This window comes from Chelonoidis abingdonii, chromosome 2, assembly GCF_003597395.2.
Source record: "Chelonoidis abingdonii isolate Lonesome George chromosome 2, CheloAbing_2.0, whole genome shotgun sequence".
Taxonomy (NCBI): Eukaryota; Metazoa; Chordata; order Testudines; family Testudinidae; genus Chelonoidis; species Chelonoidis abingdonii.
The window spans coordinates 262,626,308-262,650,277 of NC_133770.1; the positions used below are offsets into that span (position 1 = coordinate 262,626,308).

General features: G+C 40.8%; 1 protein-coding gene across 4 annotated transcripts in view; it reads left to right on the forward strand.

The window, feature by feature from the left end:
* The window catches only part of VPS13B (vacuolar protein sorting 13 homolog B), a 996,761-nt gene that overhangs the window by 940,459 nt on the left and 32,332 nt on the right, over nucleotides 1-23,970 (forward strand). For all 4 annotated transcript variants that reach the window (XM_075063129.1, XM_075063127.1, XM_075063130.1 and 1 more), the window contains exons 47-54: nucleotides 51-226; nucleotides 677-847; nucleotides 3,744-3,945; nucleotides 5,168-5,356; nucleotides 5,745-5,891; nucleotides 6,830-7,113; nucleotides 10,270-10,397; nucleotides 11,396-11,595. In XM_075063129.1, coding sequence (XP_074919230.1) covers nucleotides 51-226; nucleotides 677-847; nucleotides 3,744-3,945; nucleotides 5,168-5,356; nucleotides 5,745-5,891; nucleotides 6,830-7,113; nucleotides 10,270-10,397; nucleotides 11,396-11,595 — 1,497 coding nt within the window. The remainder of the gene's footprint in view (nucleotides 1-50; nucleotides 227-676; nucleotides 848-3,743; nucleotides 3,946-5,167; nucleotides 5,357-5,744; nucleotides 5,892-6,829; nucleotides 7,114-10,269; nucleotides 10,398-11,395; nucleotides 11,596-23,970) is intronic.

Genomic DNA, 23,970 nt, shown 5'->3' on the forward strand with positions numbered 1-23,970 from the left:
GTGTGTTGTTTTTTGTTTGTTTTCAGTTTTGCTTTTGTTTTTCTTTGTAGATTGTTTTCAGCCCTCTTTTTATCATGAGGAGTCATCTTCCAGATCCAATTATCATACATTTGGAGAAAAGAAGTCTGGGGTTGAGTGAAACACAAATGATTCCAGGAAAAGGGCAGGAGAAATCATTGCAGAACATAGAGCCTGATCTTACCCATCACTTGACATTTCAAGCCAGGTATAACTTGTGCATTTTCCTGAAAATGCCTACAATAAAGGAGTCGTCATCATTTGTCATTTAACTTTCAGTGCACTACTTCCAAGAATATTCCCTTGCATTGCATGTATAGAACAGATAATTGCATGGACTGCTGAAAATGATACGATGGAATATTGTAAACTGTGCAGTTCCTCTTAGTGCACCCATATCTGTTTATGTTGAGCATACAAATAAGTGCGCAAGTTTTGGCATTTTGATTAAAAAAAGTTCCTACCATCTCCTGTAATGTCATATTCTACCACGTTTTGGGAGTCCATTTTCTGTTATATGTCTGGTTACTTTAATCCTGGTTTCGTATGAGATCATTCAGGTTTCAGAGTGCACTCGTAATGCTGCACTAAAGAAAATGTTAGCCATAGTTTGGACCTAGTGCTGCAATTGATTTCTGTTTCTGTTTTCATTTGACAGGGAAGAGGATGATCCATCAGAGTGTGCAGTTCCTATCTCAACAGCACTTATTAAACAGATAGCTACTAAATCCCGTACAGGTGGCACTGTGAATCAGATACTCTCTGAGTTCTATGGGATTAATAGCTCTCCCCAGCCTGTGTGGCCATATAATAGAAAGGATTCAGAGAGGTAATATAGGCTTTGCTAAGTGTTGCCCACTGAGGTTGCATTGTCATGAAATTAAAGAAATATATATGCAAATAAGGCAGTATTTTAAAAGACCCTACATATTTCAATTGTAATAAAGGATCTAAAAGCCTTTAATTTTGTTCATGCTTGTGTAACTGGCTGATAATTTTATAAATATTTTCTGTAGTTAGGAGCTTCATAAATCATTGCAAATAACCTAATGATAATTTTTTTACCAATTTTTCACCAAAATATCTTTTCCCGGTGAGCCTGTCTAGGTGTGTTATACACCATTAAAAGGTACATAGATTAGAGTGTGACAGGTTGGATCACAGAAACCCCCTTGGGAACTGCCACCCAATGTGCCAAGACTACTTCTACTCCTGCTTTCCCTGCCAGCTCAGGACTCCAGCACCCTACCTTGCTGAGCCAGACACACCTGTCTGCTCCAGCGCAGACCCAGGGTCTGAATTACTTGCCCCAAAGCTGCAGGTTTACCTGAAAGCAGCTTACAGAAGTGTTCGTGTCTTTAACACTCAGATGCCCAACTACCAATGGGGTCTAAACACAAATAAATCCATTTTACCCTGTATAAAGCTTATACAGGGTAAACTCATAAATTGTTCACCCTCTATAACACTGATCGAGAGATATGCATGGCTGTTTGCTCCCCCGGGTATTAATACATACTCTGGGTCAATTAATAAGTAAAAAGTGATTTTATTAAATACAGAAAGTAGGATTTAAGTGGTTCCAAGTAGTAACAGACAGAACAAAGCAAGTCACCAAGCAAAATAAAATAAAATGCACAAAGCTATGTCTGATGAAACTGAATACAGATAAGAGCCTCACCAGTTCCAGAATGCTCCCTTTTACAGGCTAATCTCCTTTTAGCCTGGGTCCAGCAATCACTCACTCCCCTTGCAGTCACTGCTCTTTGTTCCAGTTTCTTCCAAGTATCCTGGGGGGTGGAGATGCTCTCTCTTTAGCCAGCTGAAGACAAAATGGAGGGGTCTCCCAGGGGTTTAAATAGAATTTCTCTTGTGGATGGAGACCCCCTTCCTCACTCCTATGCAAAGTCCAGCTCCAAGATGGAGTTTAGGAATCATCTGGGCAAGTCACACGTCCATGCATGACTCACAGTTTTTAAAGGTAGCATCCATTGTTTACATGCTACCTTAAACATCCTAAAGTAGACTTCTCATGGATCCAAGATCCATTGTCCTTTAAGTGTTTCTTGATTAGGTACTTAACTCCAACGTTCCTTTCTCCAGGAACTGACCAAATGCTCTACTAAGGTTATTTAGAAATCAAGCCAGTACACAGCCAACATTCATAACTTCGAATACAAAAATGATACATGCATACAAATAGGATTAATACATTCAGTAGATCATAGCCTTTACGAAGATATGTTACATGGCATATGTAGCATAAAACACATTCTAAGCATATTTCCATAAAGCCTTATGGGAGGTACCATCACATAGAGTAGTTAGCAAAAGTAGCTTTAGGGTTTTTTTGAGCTAACCAACCAGTGAGCAAACAGCATAACTGACACGTGGATTTATGACCAGAAAGGCAATTTGTTCATTAGTCTAACTTTCCTCAAATGCAAGTGGTATTTAGCCAGTGGATCATTTTACTGATTTCCTTTATTTAATTTCCTTCTTCCTGTGGTTGTGCATGCCAAGAGAAAATTTTATTTCAGTTATTATGTGCCTAGAATAACTACTCTTCATTTGGTACTGAGGAGGGACTGGTAGTATAACAACAAAAAAATGTAAATGGTCTCACAGTCAGGACACTGAAATGTAGTTATGTGACTTGTCCTACACAATAACCACAGCTGATACATGGCTCAGGCCCTGATCCTGCAAAAAACTTACATACTTAACTTTAAGGACTTAAACAGTCTCTTTGAAATCCGTAGGACTGATCACATGCTTAAAGTTAATAACTGCTCATGTTCCTTGTAGGATCAGGCAGGGCCTGATTGAATACATCACTTCATAACAAGGGCCATCAGTTCGCTAAGAACTAATCTTAGTCATCTAAAAATTGTTGCCTATGGCTTGTAGGGTCTTTCAGTGGTAATGCAGTTATCCTAAAACCTCATTTTTAATCTGTTCTGATTTCTGTTATAACTATCTAGAGTTTTATCCAGCTTTGAATCTTTGAATCTTTACTGTTAAGCTACTCATTTGGAAGTAACAAAAACATAGAAGCAGCTGTCTTTACAGTACTTTATTTACTAGAGAAAGTTAGTGAGAATCACTTTCCTTTTTTTGTGTATGTGTATGTATAGCCAGATTTGTGAAACCAAGTTGTAAGGACTATATCTAGTTTAAGTCATAGGTGATATTCAAACATATATTTACCTATGTTTGAATACCATATATGACATCTGTACTGATTTTTTAAACTAACAACAGAGTTTAAATAATTTAGATCAGCTCAGAAACTGCTCAAAACTACACTGTAGGGGCCATATCAGCCTTGTTTGCCCCCAGAATTGAGGCATCTCAATCATTTTTTGTGGTTCCAACACCTCTACTGTGACCAGCGGAGACTGTTGTTTATGCAAATTTGATTTTACAACCACTAAAATTGGTGGGAAGTAGTCAGAGCAGGTGTAGTCAGGATACTACTTTTAATGTTGTTTTTTTTTAATTGATCAGATTTCAGATTGATTGTCCCTTTAACAAATTCCTGCTTTTAGAACCTACACTTAGGGCCAGCTTGTTCCTGACAGTACCTTTGTGCATTTCAGAGTGATAGGTCATGATGAAGTATTGTAAAATAATTTCTGAGTAGCTAGAATGATTAAATGCAATTTTAACATTGAATTAATAATTTTCTTTTTCTTTTTCTTTTGATATGTTATTTGGAACAGTAATGAACAGCTCACGCAGTGGGATAGCCCAATGCGGGTGAAGTTGTCAATGTGGAAGCCATGTGTTAAAACTTTGCTGATAGAACTCCTGCCCTGGGCTCTGCTTAACAATCAGTCCAAATGGGATCTCTGGCTATTTGAAGGAGAGAAAATAGTTCTGCAGATACCTGCTGGGAAAACAATTATACCTCCAAATTTCCAGGTAGGCATACTGTTCAAGTTAACATGCACAAGTTTTCTAAACATTCAAACCTTATTTCAATCCACATGGTCCACACGTTCTTGCTGCATTCTAGTCCATATGTGTACCAGCAATATGGTTATGCTCCAGGTATACATATGAGCTGGAATCTGCCATGCTGATTGGACAAAATAAACAGATGTAGTCCAAGGCACTTTGGCAGGATATGGTGCAATACAGTGATTGACAAGTTAAGGTTGCTGCACAATATGGCTCACAGATGCCCATGAAAAAATCTGCTTTGAGAGTATAGAGCAGATCTTGCATGCTAGGTGAGCTACTCTCCTAACCTATGCACAGACAGATTGCATTCTTCACTGTTTCCTTCTGGGTATCTGTAGTGCCTACTTGATCCTTTTATGTGTCATCAATACTTGGGAGAATCTGGCTCTGCCATCCAGGTAACCAGCAGTGGGTGTTGACCACAATGGAAGATTTCACCACTATCTTCCCACTGTCTCAGTAGCCAGCTGCACAGCTACCTTCCTAATTGCGCAATGCCGGGTGCAAAGGCTGCTTTGTCCTTAATGGATATTCATTGGCTTAGGTGGCACAGCTGATGGCCTGGGAAGAATGTTTGTCTTGCGAGTAATTTTTTTCATGACTTGTGCTGTGTATGTAGTTTATGTGCTTCCAAGAACATTGATGATGTCTATTGTGATAAAGATGGATTTCAAATGGGGGAGATAGGAGGACTGCTCAAGTATACATCCCCCAACTTGAATTTGGATCACAAAATAGATTTAGTTGGATTTTCCCTTTGACGTGCCTTCTTTTTGGCCACCTTATACACTTTTCTTATCACAACTCCCAACCTGTTATCTGAGTTTAAGCAGAATTAAGCTTAATTTGCATCTCTACTCAGTACCTCACCACTGCAAGTTGTGCAACTTTGTGGCATATAACTGTTTTCCAGATATATTGCTTTGGTTGACTAGCTACATCACCTTGTATTTGCCACTAAATTTTGCCAATCATTTTTAAGATATTTATACAGTAGCATCAGCATGTCCCTTATAAAATGTATACTGTATAGAGAGAATTAAAGGGGGGAAATACAGGTCTGCAGAAAAGCAATAAAAGAAGTTGGTTGTAGGTTATGCATACTTGACAATTACTGTTAACTGTAGTATGAGTGTAAAAGTTAGCAGAAAGTTCTAAATATGATTATTTCCATTTACAGGAAGCTTTTCAAATTGGAATATACTGGGCAAACACTAACACTGTGCACAAATCAGTGGCAATCAAACTAGTTCATAACATAACATCTCCAAAATGGAAGGATGCAGACAACGGGGAAATGGTAACACTGGATGAAGAAGGGTTTGTTGAAGCTGAAATAAAACTTGGTGCCTTCCCAGGTCATAAAAAGGTTAGGAAGACATTGTGACGATTTATAACTTTATCATTTCAAACAGAGAATAATCAAACAGCAGATGAAAGCTGTCAAATACATAACAATGCACAAACTTTGCTCAAAAATATGGTAATAGGCTCAAAAGCACAATGCAAAGATAAATAAAGGATCAAATGTAATTTAAAAACTTAGATCGTCTATAAAATGCATAACATCACCTTAAGCAAATTAAAATTATGAATTCTCAGTCTTAGCTGAAAAATGTTGACTGATGCAACTAACAGGAATTCTGCTTATAAATTTGATGCACATCAGGTTATAATGTAGAGGAATTAAGACAGGGTCTCCAGCCTAAAGTATTGTTTTCTTACTTGTTAACATATTCTTTTAAATTATCCTGCAGTTGTGTCAGTTCTGCATTTCCTCTATGGTTCAGCATGGTATTCAAATTATACAGATTGAAGATAAAACAACAGTAATCAACAATACATCATACCATATCTATTGTACACCACAGCTGTCTGTTTCAAGGCCTCGGTCAGGAGAGGAGGTACAGTATTTTGGATATTATTTTTCTTTGGCTTCTGCAATAGGTAGGCATTGATATTTATTTAAAGTCTCAAATTTGTCTTGCAAAAATTGAACAGAAAACAGTAAAAAGAGTTAATAAAGATAAGTAATTTCATATTGTTTTAATTAAAAACAGTGAAGCTATGGTAAATTCAGCTACGGTAATTAACTGTGATAGATATCGGTGCAAAGTGGCAGATCCCTACACGTTGCAGGATTAGTTCTGCCTGGTTTCCATCTGTTCAGAGAATGAAGACCATTGCTGTAATATAGGCAGTACAATCCATAATAGCTGTTGAAGTACTTCTGAGAATTTGTACTAAGTTCACATGTAGAAGAAGTACATCTGCTTTGCAGGATGAAATATTTGAGGTACCCTTTTTAGATAACTCCAGTACCTAATCATAAGCCATGGATCTGTAGATATTCCCCAAGTTTATGTATTTCAAGGAATGAAATATTCATTCATTAATATACGTTTTCTGTGACAGCACTGTATATTTAGGAAAGAAGCGTACAGTAAGCAGAATGCATGCAGACACAAATATATTTTTAATCAGTCATTTATGTATTGATTAGGGCATGCAGGTAAATGAACAACAGACATATGGAAGGTATTTAAGGGACGGGCTGCAACTTTATTAATTTAACACTGGGGAGGGGCACTATATGCCCACCCCCTGCTCTCACGTACCAGGCAGAACCGAATTCAACTCACTGACTTAAATTTGATAGCATAGGTGTAATGGGACAGAATATGTCTGAATATCTGTGGAATCCTGCAGTCCCATTGATGCTGAACTTTTAGTTATAGTTTTCTGATTGGGCACTTATAACTGTTCACAGTAAAAGTTAAATATCAATGGACTTTTGTTATGACCCAACATTGTCTTTGCATTATCTTCTTTTTCTTTCCAGTATTTACACGTACCAGACAGTACTGCATTCAGCATCTGCCCAGCTGGGGAGCCACCTACTGAAAAATTGAGCTCTGTTCCTTGCTGGGACCTGATGTCAGATATCAGTCAGTCAACTTCAGAAGTGTCCCTTTTTCAAAAGCACATATTGCTAAGTTTCAGTCCAGTTGTGTGTGCTGACAGCTCACGGTGCTGGAGCCTGCCAGCTGTGATTAGACCGGAGTTTCCTAGACAGAGTGTGTCAGTACCTATTGGAGCTTGCAATGAAAGTGGATTTTGTACCAGGTAAATTGCATAAATGTGAATGACCTTCTTCTTTGACTGTCAGTATAAAGCTTTATCTAGAAACAAAGCATAAGAGATTAATAGAAAAGTTAAAATAACAACATATGTCCACCATATGTAAAGTCGGATCTCACTTTAATTTAAAAAAACTGTTACTGTTTGATGTTTTAGACACTTTTAATAAATGATTGAATGTTATGATCATGTACAACTTGTACTATTTTACTATTTACATGGCTCCTCCTTTTACATGTATAATGCTATACAGAATAAGAGAGAATGAAAAGAAGTCTTTTCAACATTTTTGAAAATTTGCATGCATGAAATAATACAAATTAAGAGTTGGAGGTACAATATTAAGTAATATAATTCCAAACTATAGGTTTTGTTTTTAAAAGAGTTAACAAAAGCAAATATTACAGAAATGCTTTCAGGATTATCTTCTGTCAATGAAAACAATTTTTAGTTTGGATTTGAACAATTATGTGTAGTGTTCGAAACCCAAATATTGTAGCATTAAGAGCCAGGAAATGAAACTGACTGAGAGGGATTTTATTGTCCAGGTTGAATAAAATGCAAAAAGTAAGCAAATGGAGTAAATGGTGAAAAATATAATTGGTTTAAAAATCATTTCAGTTTTATTAATCTAAGTTGTTAGTAGCACAGGAAAGAAAAATTGTTTTTTTATTTTTAATATATGATTTTTAACTTTGTAGTTGCCCTTTGAGAAACGTGCTGAAAAATAAATAATGAAGTAGAATTGGAAACATTTTTTGTACTTTTCTCTCTCCAAATATTTCTAGAAATCCTAAGAGAGAACTTGAGAAGATGTTTTCTTTGTTCAGAGATTTTGTGATCCACTGTATTTTAACCATGTAATTTTTAATTTGTTTAACCATTTTAATTTTTAATCTAGCAATTTGGGGAAGTATCTTTGAAAGCTATGCAAAAGTGCACAATAACATTTAATAAGAAGAGTAACAGAGAAGAGCAGGAAAAGCAACATTGGGGATAAACTGTTTTGAGAATGTAGCTAGAAAAGATCTCCAAGTTTTAAAGCTTGCTATATCTAAATATGTATTCTCCTTTCAAAACAAGAAATGCCTCCAGCAAGTGAAAAATAAAACTCTTGCCATATAGGAGACCTGACTTTCATTTCCAGACCTGAGATCTGATTCTGCTCTCACTTATGCAGGTGTAAATTTGTAATAAATTCACTAAAATCAGTGATGCCACATCACTGTGAGTGAGTCATATAGTCTTTCTTTCACTTGTCCAGCAGAGGTGGGAGGGGTTTTGGAAGCAACATGCTCAGTCTATATGGAGTAAGGTGGGAATACCTCATATCATTCAATTACTCAACAGCAATTCTTCTAGATAATTTAGAAGTGATATTGGTGGATTCCAGAGATACCCATGCAGACTTCTGGTGGAATGATGCTAGCAAAAATAGGTTTCCTAAGAGTGAGGAAAAATAATGTGAGGTTCCTCAGGGTTTTGATGAGGACAAAGGAGCCATACCACTCCCTTTCAGAAACTGACATAGTCATATTTTAGACCTGTTATTTCATAAAAATCACTTTAAAAAAGCAGATTTTCAGAAGTGGCCATTAAAATTGCACATTCAAGCAAGCAGTTGTGTGTGCAAATCAGGAAACAATACCTTTTATTCACTAATGATGATCCACAATTAATTGATTTTCTTTAGTGATCCAAAATGCTAGAATTTAAAATACTGATATTGTTATGGATCATTACTGCAAAGTATTGTGGTGGTGTGTTTTTTTCAAATATTTATATGTACAAAACATTTTTTTTAAAATAGCATTTACAGGTATGTGCAAATTTTCCTGAGCTGTTTCAGAAGTCAATTTTCAAAATTTGGCCCTGAAATTCTCATTGTTTTCAGTTCCTATAAGTCTGCAGTTTAAGGGTCTGTCCCTGCAAGCATACAGGTACTTAATTTTGAACACAGGAGTAGTCCATTAAAGTCAGTTTATTCTCTAATGTTGTCCTATTTTTCTCTTGCCTTTCTTTTAAAATGTATTGTCAGTAGGACTTCTCACATGCTTAATCATAGGACTGAAAGGGACCTCAAGAGGTCATCTGTTCCAGTCCCCTGCACTCATGGCAGGACTAAGTATTATTTAGACCTTTTCTGACAGGTGTTTGTCTAACCTGCTCTTAAAAATCTCCAATGATGGAGATTCCACAGCCTCCCTGGGCAATTTATTCCAATGCTTAACCACCCTGACAGTTAGGAAGTTTTTTCTAATGTCCTACCTAAACCTCCCTTGCTGCAATTTAAGCCCATTGCTTCTTGTCCTATCCTCAGAGGATAAGAAGAACAATTCTTCTCCCTTCTCCTTGTAACAACCTTTTATGTACTTGAAAACTGTTATCATAGCCCCTCTCGGTCTTCTCTTCTCCAGACTAAACAAACTCAATTTTTTTCAATATTCCCTCATAAGTCATGTTTTCTAGACCTTTAATTGTTTTTGTTGCTCTTCTCTGGACTTTCTCCAATTTGTCCACATCTTTCCTGAAACGTGGCACCCAGAACTAGACACAATACTCCAGTTGAGGCCTAATCACTGTAGAATAGAGCAGAAGAATTACTTCTTGTGTCTTGCTTACAACACTCCTGCTAATACATCCCAGAATGATGTTCGCTTTTTTTGCAACAGTGTTACACTGTTGACTCATATTTAGCTTGTGGTCCACTATGACCCCCAGATCCCTTTTCGCAGTACTGCTTCCTAGACAGTCATTTTCTATTTTGTATGTGTGCAACTGATTGTTCCCTCCTAAGTGGAGTACTTCGCATTTGTCCTTATTGAATTTCATCCTATGTACTTCAGACCATTTCTCCAATTTGTCCAGATCATTTTGAATTATAATCCCATTCTCCAAAGCACTTGCAACCCCTCCCAGCTTGGTATCGTCCAAAAACTTTATAAGTGTAGTCTTTATGCCATTATCTAAATCATTGATGAAGATATTGAACAGAACCAGACCCAGAACTGATCCCTGCATAAGTGTCTGCAGAACTGGGCCTAAGAATGAAAAATCTTACAAAGGGGGTGTTAATAATAGTAAATTTGAAGTTCATCCAAAGAATTATATAATCACACATATAATCTTTTTCTGTTGTAGAGCCATAGCACTAACTTATCAAGAGCATCTTGGGGTGACATACTTAACTCTTAAGGAAGACCCTAGTCCTCGCATAATTATCCATAACAGGTGTTCTGTCTCATTGCTTATAAAGGAGAACATCAAAGGTATGGAATTTATGTTACAACATAGTAATCAGAAACAAAGCATTGTCATAATAAAATTATTATACTTTTTATCTCTAATGTTAGTTTTAAGTCTGTAGGTGCTATAGTTATGACCATCACTGAGTGGAGAATGGTAATTCCATTTTGCTGAGGATTGATTCCCAGATTTTTAAAGCTATTTAAGCATTGTGGTACTCAGCATTGCAATGCCTAACTGATTTAGGAGCTTCCACCTCATTTTCAAAACTGAATCAGGTGCTTGGGAGTCTAATTCCCATTGGAATGAGACATAGGCTTCTAAATTGGATAGGCATTGCAATGCTGTGCACTGCAACACCTAAATGCCTTTAAAAATTTGAACCTTAGTGATATCAAACTACTGGTTCATTTCGATTCAGAATGAGAACCTAAAATTTGAAATTCTCCACAAAATGAAATTACCATTCTCTGCCCTGGTTTACAGGGAGTCTCAGCTTTGGGGCAGTCCACCTGGCAGGCTGTCCAGCAGCAGGGGAGCCTACAAGCCTTGGGAGCCTGAGCAGTCAAGAAGTCAGGCATCTGGGCTGCCAAGGAGCTGCAAGCCTGGTAGCCAAGGCTTCCAGCTTCAGAGGAGCCAGGAGCATGGAAGCTCAGGTTCCCCAGTAGCCCATCTGATGAGCCGGGTGTGTAGACTGGCAGGAAACTGGGCAGGTTTCAATGGAATTTATTGAAATTAACATATCTCCACAGAACATTTGGATTTTGACTAATTGACAAATTCTGACAAAAAAAAATGTGTTGAATAATTTTCAGTCAGCTCTAGCTATGACAAACTACTGTACTGAAAAACAGAAGTTGTTGGGGAAAAAATGTTTAAAAACAAAAACCAAACATAAAAGACAAAGGTGAGCTTTTTTTGTAGTAAAAAAATCTCTTTTACGTGTAAAGATGTGGGTTTGGGTTCTGCTGTAAGAACAAACAGTTGGAGAGCCTAATCTAAACATTTTGTAAAATTTCAGACACACCAAAGTTTGAAGTTTATTGCAAGAAAATTCCAGCTGAATGTTCTATTCATCATGAGCTTTATCATCAAGTCTCCGGCTACCCAGATTGCAAAACCAAAGACCTGCTGCCCAGCATTCTTCTGAAAGTGATATCAACAGATGAACTAACAAATGAATGGAGTGATTTTGTGGACATTAATAATCAAGGAACGCAGGTAAATCATTAAAAAATATTTCTCAGCTTAGAGGGTAAATGTCTTTAAAATATGTGATAAATGGCGTAAACTAGGTGCACAGTAGTAAGTAGGCATCTCCATATGCAAAGGCAAATTCACAGGGAAATGTATTTTTTTCCATCATGTCAGACCAATATCAATATTTCTAGGAGTTTTGCACAGAAGACTGCCCAGATGAGTATAGTCATTTTGCTTTTGAAATTTACAATAGTAGAACTATATTCTGCATCTGCACATAATCAAACTACATGCTAAACATGTAATTACCTTTTTGATGCATGGCCCTGGTAGTTGTGTTTTTGTTTAAGTCCTAGGAGCTCCCTCCAACCGTGTGTTTGTTGACATTTTAGATCCTGCCTCAGTTCAGGGGACTGGATTAGATGGCCTATCAAGGGCCCTTCCAGTCTTACATTTCTATGCTTTTTTGATTATTGTTTACCTTCTCATAAGCAAACTAAGGAAATATGGACAATATGAAATTAGTAAAAGGTGGATGTACATCAGTTGAATAACCACACTCAGAGAGAACTTATCACTGGTTTGCTGTCAAACTAGAAGGATGGATCTAGTGGAATCCTGTTGGGGTCTGTCCTGGGTCTAGTACTTTTCAACATTTTCACTAGTGACTTTGATAATGGAGTGGAGATTATGCTTATAAAATTTGTGCATGACAGCAAGCTGGGAGGGCTTGCAAGAACTTTGAAAAATAGTATTAGAATTAAGAATTACCTTGACAAATTGGAGAATTGGTCTGAAGTCAACAAGATGAAATTCAATAAAGACCAGTGCAAACTACTGCGTTTAGAAAGAAAAAATCAAATGTACAAATACAAAATGGGGAGTAACTGGATAGGCAGTAGTACTGCAGAGAGGATCTGGGGGTTATAGTGGATCACAAACTGAACATGAACCAACAATACGATGAAGTTGTGAAAAAAGCCAATATCCATCTGGGGTGTATTAACAGAAGTGCTGTATGTAAGATGAGGAATATGATTAGTCCACTTGGCACTGTCAGGGCCTCAGCTGGAGTACTGTGTCCGGGTTTGAGTGCCTGATTTTAACAAAGATCTGGACAAACTGGAGAGAGTCTTGAGGAGAGCAACAAAAATAATAAAAGGTTTAGAAAATCTGACCTATGAGGAACGGTTTAAAAACTGGGCATGTTTAGTCTAGAGAAGAGAAAACTGAGATGGGAAGTCTTCAAATATGTTAAGGGCTGTTATAAAGAGGATAATGATCAGTTGTTCTCCCGGTCCACATAAGGTAGGATGAGAGAATGAGCTTTATCTGCAGCAAGGGAAATATAGGTTAAATATTAGGGAAAGCTTTCTAACTTAAGAACTGGAAAAGGTTATCAGAGAAGGTTGTGGAATCCCTGTCACTGGAAATTTTAAAGAATACGTTGTCGTAGCTTCCTACTCAGATTTGAACCTTAGCGGTCATAAACTGAGAAGCTAGCATGACCCTCTAAGCTTAATTACCAGCTTAGATCTGATATCGCTGCCACCAGCCAAGGATTCCCAGGCTTGGCTCCCTCTGGTCTCCCAAAACCTTCTCTGGGGGACCCCAAGACTCAGAAGCCCTGAGTCTTACCACAAAGGGAAATAACCCCCCTCCCCTTGTCTTCTCTTTACTTCCTCCCCAGGCTTCCCCTCCGTGGGTTATCCTGGAAGATTACTGTACTTAAACTCCTTGAATAACAAAACAGAAAGGACAATTCACCTTCCCCGCCCCCCTTCTTCCCCTGAGGCTGCACAGATTCACCCTCCGTAAATCTAACACAAAGAAAATTTCCCTTCCCTTCGTTCCTTAGCCTACCCACAGAAATCAAACAGGTTTTAAAAAGCTTTTATAGAAAAGAAAGAAAAACACATAACATAGTCTCTGTATCAGGTTGACATACAGGGTCAATGCTTAAAAGAAAAAATGAATAAACAGCACTTATCCAAAAAAGAATACAATTTAAACATTCCGACAACTACACACATGTAAATAAAAACAAATATAAACCTATATTGTCTTATACCTGTACTTACAACTGGGAACAGAAGATTAGAGCTTGAAGATAGAAAGATCCCTCTCCTAGCCAAGAGACAGAAAAGACCCATGCAAAGGCACACACCCAAACTTCCCTCCTGAGCCTTTGAAAATCCGGTTTCCATTGATTGAGTCCTCTGTTCAGGTGTTTGGTTCCCTTTGTTAACCCTTTACAGGTAAAAGAAACATTAACCCTTAGCTATCTGTTTATGACACATGTTAAATGAATACCTATCGGGGATGGTCTAGGTTTATTTGGTCCTGTGTCACCATGGGGGAATGAATTCATTAGATGACCTCTTGAGGGACATTCCAGCCCTACATTTCTATGATTCTGTTATTCATGCATGGCTATTTTTATGACAAATAATACAAATTTTCCAGTTTTAAATTATGTCGCTCCTTCTTCATACTCTCAGATGCCTTGTTGTGAAAATTACTTGGTCTAGACACATCAGTCTTAGGAACTCTGGCCTCTTGAAGCAAATATATGCAAGATCCAACAGAGTAAATTTCTCTCATTTAGTAACTTCACTATTCCAGCTTCCTTATCCCTCCAAATCCCACAGGACCCATCATTGTCATTCTCCCTCTGCTTCTCCATGGGAATGAAGTTTATGTTTATATGAAAGGGGAGTTATTTTATTCTTCAATTGGTTTTTCTCCTGTTTTGAGGTAAATGAAAACATCCTTGCCTGGGATAGTGAGGGGGTTTTTTGTTTGTTTGTTTGGCTGGTTTTTTAACAGAAATTTGTCCATCTTTAAAGTAATTAGAATACATGGAATCAGCACAAACAGCTTTGCCACTTAAAAAAAACATAGTAATTTCAGATGTTTTCTTTTGGGACCACTCACAAAATGTTCCTGATTATTAACTAGTATGTTAATTAGGAAGTAGTTCAGTTGAGTTCAGCAAGCCAGTCAGGCAATGTAAGGTTTCAAATTCTAGTCATTGATATTATGCCAGTCCAGTGTTCTTTATAGAAATCAGGATCAAAAAAGGAATTAGATGCTTTGAAAGCATTTGAGGATCTTATCCTAGTGGAGGAATTCTCTCCAATTAAAAATTCTGATACTTCAGACCCTCAGCTTGTTTAACTCAAGCTTTAAAAGTCCCTTTGACTTACTTGTACAAAACATCTCAATTTCTTGGACTTTCTGAACCCAAGGCATTGAGGCTAATAACAAAACTTTCTTTGCTCAATGATGAAGTGTTACTTGAGTAAGCAGAATTAAAAAAAAAAATCAATGCAAGGCTACACTTTGCAATTGTTTATGTACTATGTCGGTATTTTGTGTGCATACTGTTACTACTCCACCTTAAAGATCTGCCTTAAAAGAAAGAGATGGCTGCAGCGATCTTAATTGTGTCTCTCTATAGGAAAATACTAGATGTTGTTGCAGGTGTGTTCTTAAATTATGTGATAATTTAAGTTTCAGGCATAACAGCAACTAGCACAAGTCTGCATATACTTTACGTTATATGCAAAGATATTTGTTGGTTGTTTGGTCCAATGATAGTTTGTACCTTGGTGGTGTTGCCTAATTCACTGAGTGGTTATTGATTATTGGTTATTGCTTATATTGATTGTTAAGGACTTCCATTTAATCAATGATTGAACCTCTAGATTTGAAACGTTCTAGTACCTGAATCAGGCACAACAGAATTAAGTTTAGTGTCTGGTTGGGAACCCCAAACTTACACAATGACAACACTTACGCTGAGGGAAAAGCTTTAAATACTTGTATTAATATAATTAATAAAAACACAAATGTTCCAAACCAAATGAGAATGCAGCTGTAATATAAAATTAAGGTGCTGTCCCACACCATACCTTACACATACTTACCCCTTCTTGTGGAAACTTGGTGGTAAGAGACAGGCAGTCATCCATGGCATGCCATACAAGTCTGGTGGTCACAATCTCAAGGCCTACGTGGTGACTGGGCCTATTATAGGTCCTGGTGACAGCTATGAATATTCATGTAGATGCCCAGCTTTCTTTGTCCATAACTGACTTCTTCACCATAATAATGTTGAGGTGTCCTTATCCTATAGGTTAGTATATTAATGATCTCCACTTAGCATATACATCAATTCATTGCGAAGGCAAGTTTGTGTTTGTACTTTTTTCAGATGTTCCTGTCCTAAAATATCCAAAACTGATCTTAGTTCATATTCCTGTGGTTGCCTGGTACAAAAAAATCTCCTAAGCATGATATTCCCTGTTCCCCAATAACTCAGAGTCACTTTTGGGTAACTCACTTATGCTGAGGTTCATAGGCTTCAAAGCCTTAAGCTAAATACTTAAGGTAAATATATTAGGTGTAGGCCTGTAGGTTTCTTGCATTAGTGTGATAAAAAATATCTTTAAACTAGCTCTGTGGACTACAGTGCTTCCTTCAGAATATCTAAGGGCTTATCTGAACAGCAAGGTACTGCACAACAAGTCAGGGTGTGAATCTACAGCTCAAGATCTTGCCATGCAGAAATGTCCCATGTGCACACTGTTACAGTTCACTGAAAGTCCTGGAGTGCAATTTGGCATTACTACTACTTCAGGGGTGGCCAACCTGTGGCTCCGGAGCCACATGCGGCTCTTCAGAAGTTAATATGTGGCTCCTTGTATAGACACTGACTCCGGGATGAAGCTACAGATGCCAACTTTCCAGTGTTCCAGGGGGTGCTCGCTGCTCAACCCCTGACTCTGCCACAGGCCCTGACCCCACTCCACCCCTTCCTGCCCACTCCCCTGAGCCTGCAGTGCCCTCACTCCTCCACCTCCGAGCCTTCTGCACACCACAAAACAGCTGATAGGGAGGGACGTGGAGGCGCTGATCAGTGGGGCTGCTGGTGGGAAGGAGGCGCTGGGAGCTGGGGGGAGCTGATGGGGACCTGCTGACGTATTACTGTGGCTCTTTGGCAATGTACTTTGGTAAATTCTGGCTCCTTCTGAGACTCAGGTTGGCCACCCTTGTACTACTTGAAAGTGTAGAATGGCAAGCCGCACTCTGAACTTGCACTGCACTGGAGCAGTGCCCACAGAGCTGTAGATTCACACGCAGGCTTTCTGCACTCTAAATTGACATGTAGAAAAGCCATAAATCTCAGTTTTATCATGAGTCTTGTGATATTTGGTGTTCTTATTAAGGGTCAAGTTATTATATGAAAATCACAGATTTCATTACAAAAAATACATTTCTAGACCTCATGGTTATGGGGAAAAGCATGAAAACATGACCAGAGCAAACCCTAAAGGTTCAAAATCCAGAAAGCAAACAAAATGCATGCCAAAAATATATGATGCTTTTTAAAAATCTCATGATTTTTAATCCCATTTCATTATTCTGTGTGGGTCTGACTCAAGATTTTTGAACATTTTGGGTTGGGAATACTGTTTCTTTGACCTACCAGAGCATGCTAGACCTTCAACAGTCATTTAAAAGATTGGTTGCATCAGGTTTTAGACTTTTTTAAAGTGTGTCAAAGTCCCAGTTGGAGGGTTACATTGATTGTTTCCTCCATCATACAGCCTTTATAGATATGAATGCTCCAAAGCTGAGAGAGAGAACCTTATTCAAACTCCCTTGCTATCTCTGTTTGGAGCCCAAAAAAGTCCTGCTTTACATCCTGTTTTGAAAGAACGAATCATTCAGAATTCTTACAGATAACACCTCAGTGATATGCTATATAAATTATCAGGAAAGGAGTCTGCATTCTCTGATGAAAAGAAGCAATTTACGTGGGAGACTGAGAGGAAGTAAGTTTTTACTGGAGGATCTTTTCATCAGCTATTAATCTGAAGGACGTGAACTGCAGAGTAGCTTGAACAGTTTCATTTACAGTCCCCACAAATAATCTGTTATATGAAGAACATTTGTCCCACTTTTGACATGTAGGTACTTCCTGAATCCAGCTGGAAAGTTATTGCACTGCAAAGATGCAGAAATTCTAAGTGGCAGGTACTTTTAAAACATTCTAATTAAGACTTCTTGTCTGTCTCTTCCAGTGTCATTAGGAAGGTTCATTTTAAAGCAGCAAGGAATCTGAAAACCTCATCCACTATCTATGCTTAGAACCCTTCCATTATCACTTAACTCTGTCTCACAAATAGGATCAAGCAGGTATACTCGCAGGTGATCTGCATATTGTGTCAGTGGCCTAGATATTGAAATTCTAGGGTGTACAAATAGTGATTTTTCTTTCAAGAGGCCTTGCAGTCCACTTCAAAGACAATGCTTGCTACTAGAAAAATACTAGTACCTGAAATGAGTGCTGAGTATGCTATTCAACAGGCACGTTCCTTTTGTGTACCACCCAAGTTTGGACCCTGAAGTTTCTTGAGATTTACAGGGTCACAGATCATTTCCTTTCTTTATGGCCAATCAAATACAAAGTACAAACAGGCACAGTCTATTCCTCTAGAAAGAAAGTGCTTTACTAATTTACTAAAAGAATTAGTCACATCTAGCATCCATTATCAGAGCCAGCTGAGATTGGAATTAAAATGACGCTTGATTGAGACGTATAGAATACTGAAAGTATAGTGAAAACTCACCAGACACATCTGTTTCTTCTATTCCATAATGCAAGAATAAGAGGACCTTGGTTGAACGTGAAAGGCTGTACATTTAAAGCTGCTAAATGACAATACTTTTTTATGTAGTATACAGTAAACCTGTGAATTCATTGCCTCAGAAAATCTTTAAAACAAATAATTTAGCAAGGTATTTTAATGCATTTGACAATTGTATGATCATAAATAACATTTGTAAGCTAAGATAATGATAGAAGAAATTAATATTCATACTTCCAGGCATAAACTGATCATGTCTGGGGCTTGAAAAGAAGTCCATCCTTCACCGTCAGTGAGCTAGGGACTTTCTAGGATTATGCACTTTCCTCAGACATAACAAGAATTGGTTACTGCTAGAGGCACAATACTGGAGTAGATAGACCAACAGTATGATCTGATTTGGCACAATAACTACAGTATAAATAACTACAGTAACTGTGGGACCTAAACTTACTCCAGGGGCAACTAATAATGATGAAATTCCCATGACAGTGATTTAAATGTATACATAGTACCTTCCATCCAGGCGAATCCAGAAGTGCTCTATAAATGTTACAAACTATGGGCTAGATTGTGGACTTTAAAGCCAAAGGTGCTTAACAGGCAGTACAGGGGCAGAGAGAATGTCAGTAGGGGCAAAGGAGGAGAAGCCACTTCTATAAGGAAATGCAGTCTTCTCCTTCTCCCCCCCTCCAGTTTAGGTCCATCAGCTGGTGTGGCGAGGCGAGCACCACCCTTTTCAAGTTGTAGGGAATCATGGACTTGTGCACAAGGGACTGGTAAAGAGTCTTTATTATTCTCTTCCTGCACTCTTTCACAGCCATGAAGAATGGCCAGAATCTGTCCTTACATGTGGGAATAATTTCACTCAAACAGAGATGCAATCGCAACGGAAATGTTGCCAAAAAAAAAAAGTGTACAACACTACACAAGAGTTTAGGACAGGAGGCTAAGAATACTGTATCCAACTGAAAGGATGGGGAAATTTAGGTTAGTAGAATGTACAGTGATTCCTGAATTAAAATTAGACTGTGATACACGGCTAACACTCCTATTCTTGCAAAATGTGCCATAGGATTTTATGTCTATAAATGGTAAAGACATCAGTTTTACATCCCATTTAAAAAAAACACCACCTCTAGCATAGATACTCTGTTCAGATACCACTGTGTTGCATTCAGATAACTGGATAGAAGAACCATGATACAGTGGTTGGGCATTGGTTCAGAGCTCAGAATGAAGAGCACCACCTATAGAATCACCAACACAGCGTTACTCCCTTCAGCACTTAGTTTCACTTTAGAACTCTCTCATCCAACAGCTGACCATAGCTCATGTGGTGAGTTGAGATCACAGCCTGAGGCTGTATGGCTGCAAATAATGTCCATTCATTATAGTTCTGCTATTGTTCAATTTTTTGTTCCATAAAAAACAAATTTTGTACTTGTAATGTGGAAAACATAAAACAAATTACAGCTATAATAACATCAGACTATTATCATTCTTATCTTGAATCCAACAATCATACATAAAATTGGATTCCTTATGAACTACTGGATTTTATTTAATGTTCTCACAGTTGGTTTGTCAACAATCAAGTCATCTCTTCATCAGAACTGGATACTGAGTTTTCTGTGTTTGTTTCTTAGTTTTGCCTAGCCAATTCTCTGTATTTGTATTTCTTTCCTTTGTACTTTACCTAGAGTTTTGAAGAACAGAAGAATCTCTTCTGTGTTCCCATCACTAAATGTCCTTGTTTATGCAGAGCAACTTTCTGCATTTGGCTTACCCTACAGATCTCAAGTCCGGAAGCTTGTTTCTCCATGTGTTATATTCTTCTCTTGTTTCAAGCTACCAACATGATTTTTCCTTTGTCTCTTAGACGTAATTCTTTTAATATGGCATCGTGGAATTCCATGTTTATTGTCTTTCAATGGGTAGCCATTATCTTTAAATTGGGCTTTCAGTTTGAAACAGGTGTAAATGATAGGCCATGAGATTAAAATTTAGTAAACAATTCTGTTGGTGATGTACAAGACAGTATAGAATGCAGCTTGCTGTCTCTTCTGCAGGCCTAACCAAGTTTGTTGTGCTTTTTCCTAACATGAAAAACATACTCTCTTTTTTTCTGGAACAACATGAAAATCTGTGAAGGTTTCATGAAATTAAGAACAAAACACATGCTATATATGAGTCACTTCATGAGCACATTTACTTCTCAAGCACACATTGCAAATCTGCAAGCAAAACACAGCAGTACAATCCATCAAATCCTCAGGCTACTGACTAGTTAGGCCTTCCGTACTTTTGTAGCTGTCCTTAGATCGGGGTGGGCAACCTCTGGCATGCGGCTCGCCAGGGCAAGCACCCTGGCAGGCCGGGCCAGTTTGTTTACCTGCCGCATCGGCAGGTTCAGCCGACCGTGGCTTCTACTGGCCATGGTTCGCTGTCCCAGGCCAATGGAGGCGGTGGAAAGCGGCGAGGGATGTGCTGGCTGCGGCTTTCCACCACCCCCATTGGCCTGGGACGGTGAACCGCAGCGAGTGGGAGCCGCGGTCGGCCATACCTACTGACACAGCAGGTAAACAAACTGCCCTGGCCCGCCAGGGTGCTTACCCTGGCGAGCCACGTGCCAGAGGTTGCCAATTCCTGCCTTAGATACTGAGATGCTTTTACCACTTCTTTGCTGCTTAAGACACTTAAGTGAATGAAAGGCAGACACTGAAATGGTTTTTGAGGGGGCAAGCTGCAACTTTATTGACTTGACACCACCTCCACCCATCACATACCCAGGCGTTTAACTGGGTCTGGTGCAGGGTTACATGGCTGCCATCATAAAACTAATAACTAAGGGTAGACCTCATTACCTTTACTCCCTAGGACACAGCTCATTTCTGAATCCTTTAGCCTTCCCTTGCTGGGAGGAGTTGAGAGGACCAAAGGGAACCTCGGTATTTGAAGAGTTCAGGCCCCCATACAGGCACAACATCCACCAGCTAAAATCCTAGGTCTCATTTATCTATAGAAGGAGCTGGCCCTTTTAGCCTCTGTCCACACTGGACACCAGCTGCAAGTTTTGGCAACTGCACGTTCTTCTTCGAGTGCTTGCTCATATCCATTCCAAGTAGGTGTGCGCGTGCCGCGTGCGCGTTCGTCAGAAGAATTTTCCCCTAGCAACACCCGGCGGGTCAGCTGGCGCCACCTGGCGTGTCGCCGCTACGGCACCGGATATATACCCCTGCCGACCCGTCCACTCCTCAGTTCCTTCTTACCGCCCGTGTCAGTCGTTGGAACAGTGGAGCGCGGCTTAGCTGATCTCCGCTTCCCTAGCTTTTCACCCGTTCTTCTACGTCTTGTATTTATAGTTCTAGTTAGAGTTATAGTTGTTATTAAATAGTGATAGTTGTTAGTATAGTTAGTGTATATAGTTAGAGGGCTGGGGTTTACCCCTCCTCACCCCTCCCGGGGCCCGGGCTCATGCCTGGCTCACCCGGTTTCAAGCAGTGCTCGGCCTGTCGCCGGCCGATGCCAACGGGAGACCCCCATGATCGCTGTCTGAAGTGCCTGGGGGAATCCCACCTAATGGACAAGTGCCGTATCTGTAAGTCCTTCAAACCGCGGACTAAAAAGGAGCAGGACTCTCACTTGAAGCAGCTCCTGATGGAGGCGGCCCCCACCCCTCCAGCTCCAGCACCGAGTGCCGCGCAGTCCGCGCCGGGGAGAAGTACTTCATCGGCACCGGAGGCCGTCAGCACCATCGGAACACCCCGGCACCAGCCATCTCCGGCACCGAAGCAGGCCCAGCACCGCTCCCTCTCCCCGAGGGCCAAAAAGCCTAAGACTCCTGCGGCTCCAACCTTGGCACCGCAGTCTGAGCATGCCAAACCGAGCCATCTGGCACCAACAACTGCCGCGGCACTGGTAGTCTCCGCACCGTCGATTCCGGCTAGACAAGAGCCGTCGAGTCCGGAGCATGACAGCTCCCCGCACGCACCTCGGTTGAGCTCATCGTTCCCACCACGCCGGAGACCTTCGCAACGGTGAGGGAACTGATTGCTCTTACAGAGCCCACCCTGCCTCAACCCCCGGCACCGCCGGTGCGGGTCCTCCCATCAGCGGGAAAGCCTGCCATGGTCAGACCACCGTCTATCGAGGCACCAGGCAGGCACCGCTCGCGATCAAGATCCCGGCACCGCTCCCGCTCTTATCGCCGGTCAAGATCCAGGCGCCGCTCGCAGTCCAGGTACCGATCCCCCTCTCGGCACCGGTTGTACTCGCGGGACCGGTCCAGATCGCGTTCTCCAGACCGGTATTCAGCATGACGATCTAGCTCCCGGCACCATTCCCGGCGGAGTCGATCACACCGCTGCTCCTTTCAGTCCTGGTTGACCTCCCGGCACCATGCTGGTCGCAGGTCCCAGTCCACGTCTCGGCACCGGTATGATTCCCGGTACCGCTCCCCGACGGGGCATGACGTCCGGTACCCATCTCACGGACTACCTGCTCTACCCTGGCCATCGAGACACCCATCTGGTTCGTCACGAGCAGATAGTGCTCTCTATGGAGATGTGGACCCCCAGGCCCATGCCATCCCGGAGCCCCAGGGCTTGGAGCAAGCACCACAGTGGTCCTTCTGGACGCCTTGGGCATACCACCGAGCCCGGGGCGATCCTACAGTGACGTCGCGGTCCGCTGCATCAGTCCGTCGCGCACCAGAGGCCACCATTAGTCGTCCTCCTCTGGCTGATACGGACGCTTCAGCCGCGACACAGGACCCTCAGGCTGCCGCAGAAACCGACCCTCCTCTGGACCAGGACTCACAGCTCGAACCGCTTGTCCCGGGTCTCTCGTCCTCCTCCTCACAGGATGAGGCAGTAGCGGGTACATCAACCTCAGGCCCGCCCCCCATTGACCTACGAACCCACCAGGACCTTCTCCGCCGTGTTGTGTTGAGCATCAATCTTCAGGTGGAGGAGGTCCCGGAGGTGGAGGACCCAGTCGTGGACATACTCTCTTCGGATGCCCCGACTCGTGTAGCCCTGCCATTATCCGCTCCATCCAGGCTAAAGCGGACTCGATCTGGTAATCCCCGGCGTCTATCCCTCCTATGGCCAGAGGCGTGGAGAGAAAATATATGGTACCATCTAAAGGGTACGAATATCTTTATACCCATCCTCCTCCATGTTCTCTGGTCATCCAGTCTGTGAACGAGAGGGAGCACCATGGCCAGCAAGCCCCCGCCCCAAAATCACGGGAGGCAAAACGCATGGACCTACTTGGACGCAAAGTATACTCCGCAGGGGGCCTACAGTTGTGTGTAGCTAACCAGCAGGCCCTTCTCAGCAGGTACAATTTTAACACATGGCAGTCCATGGACAAGTTCACCGTCCAGAGTTCCAGAGCCTCCTCAAGGAAGGGAAGAAGATATCCCAGACTTCCCTGCAGGCCTCTCTCGACACTGCGGATTCGGCGGCCAGGACCGTGGCGTCGGGAGTTGCAATGCGGAGAATTTCATGGTTGCAGGTTTCCGGCCTACCCCCCGAACTGCAACATGCAATTCAGGACCTTCCATTTGAAGGCCAGGGCCTTTTCTCGGAGAAAACGGACCCTAGGCTCCAGAGCCTCAAGGACAACCGTGTCATAATGCGTTCCCTGGGGATGCATACTCCGCAGACCCAACGCAGGTCCTTCAGAGCCCAGCCTCAACGTCCCTACCCCCCACCACGGCCTCGCAGAC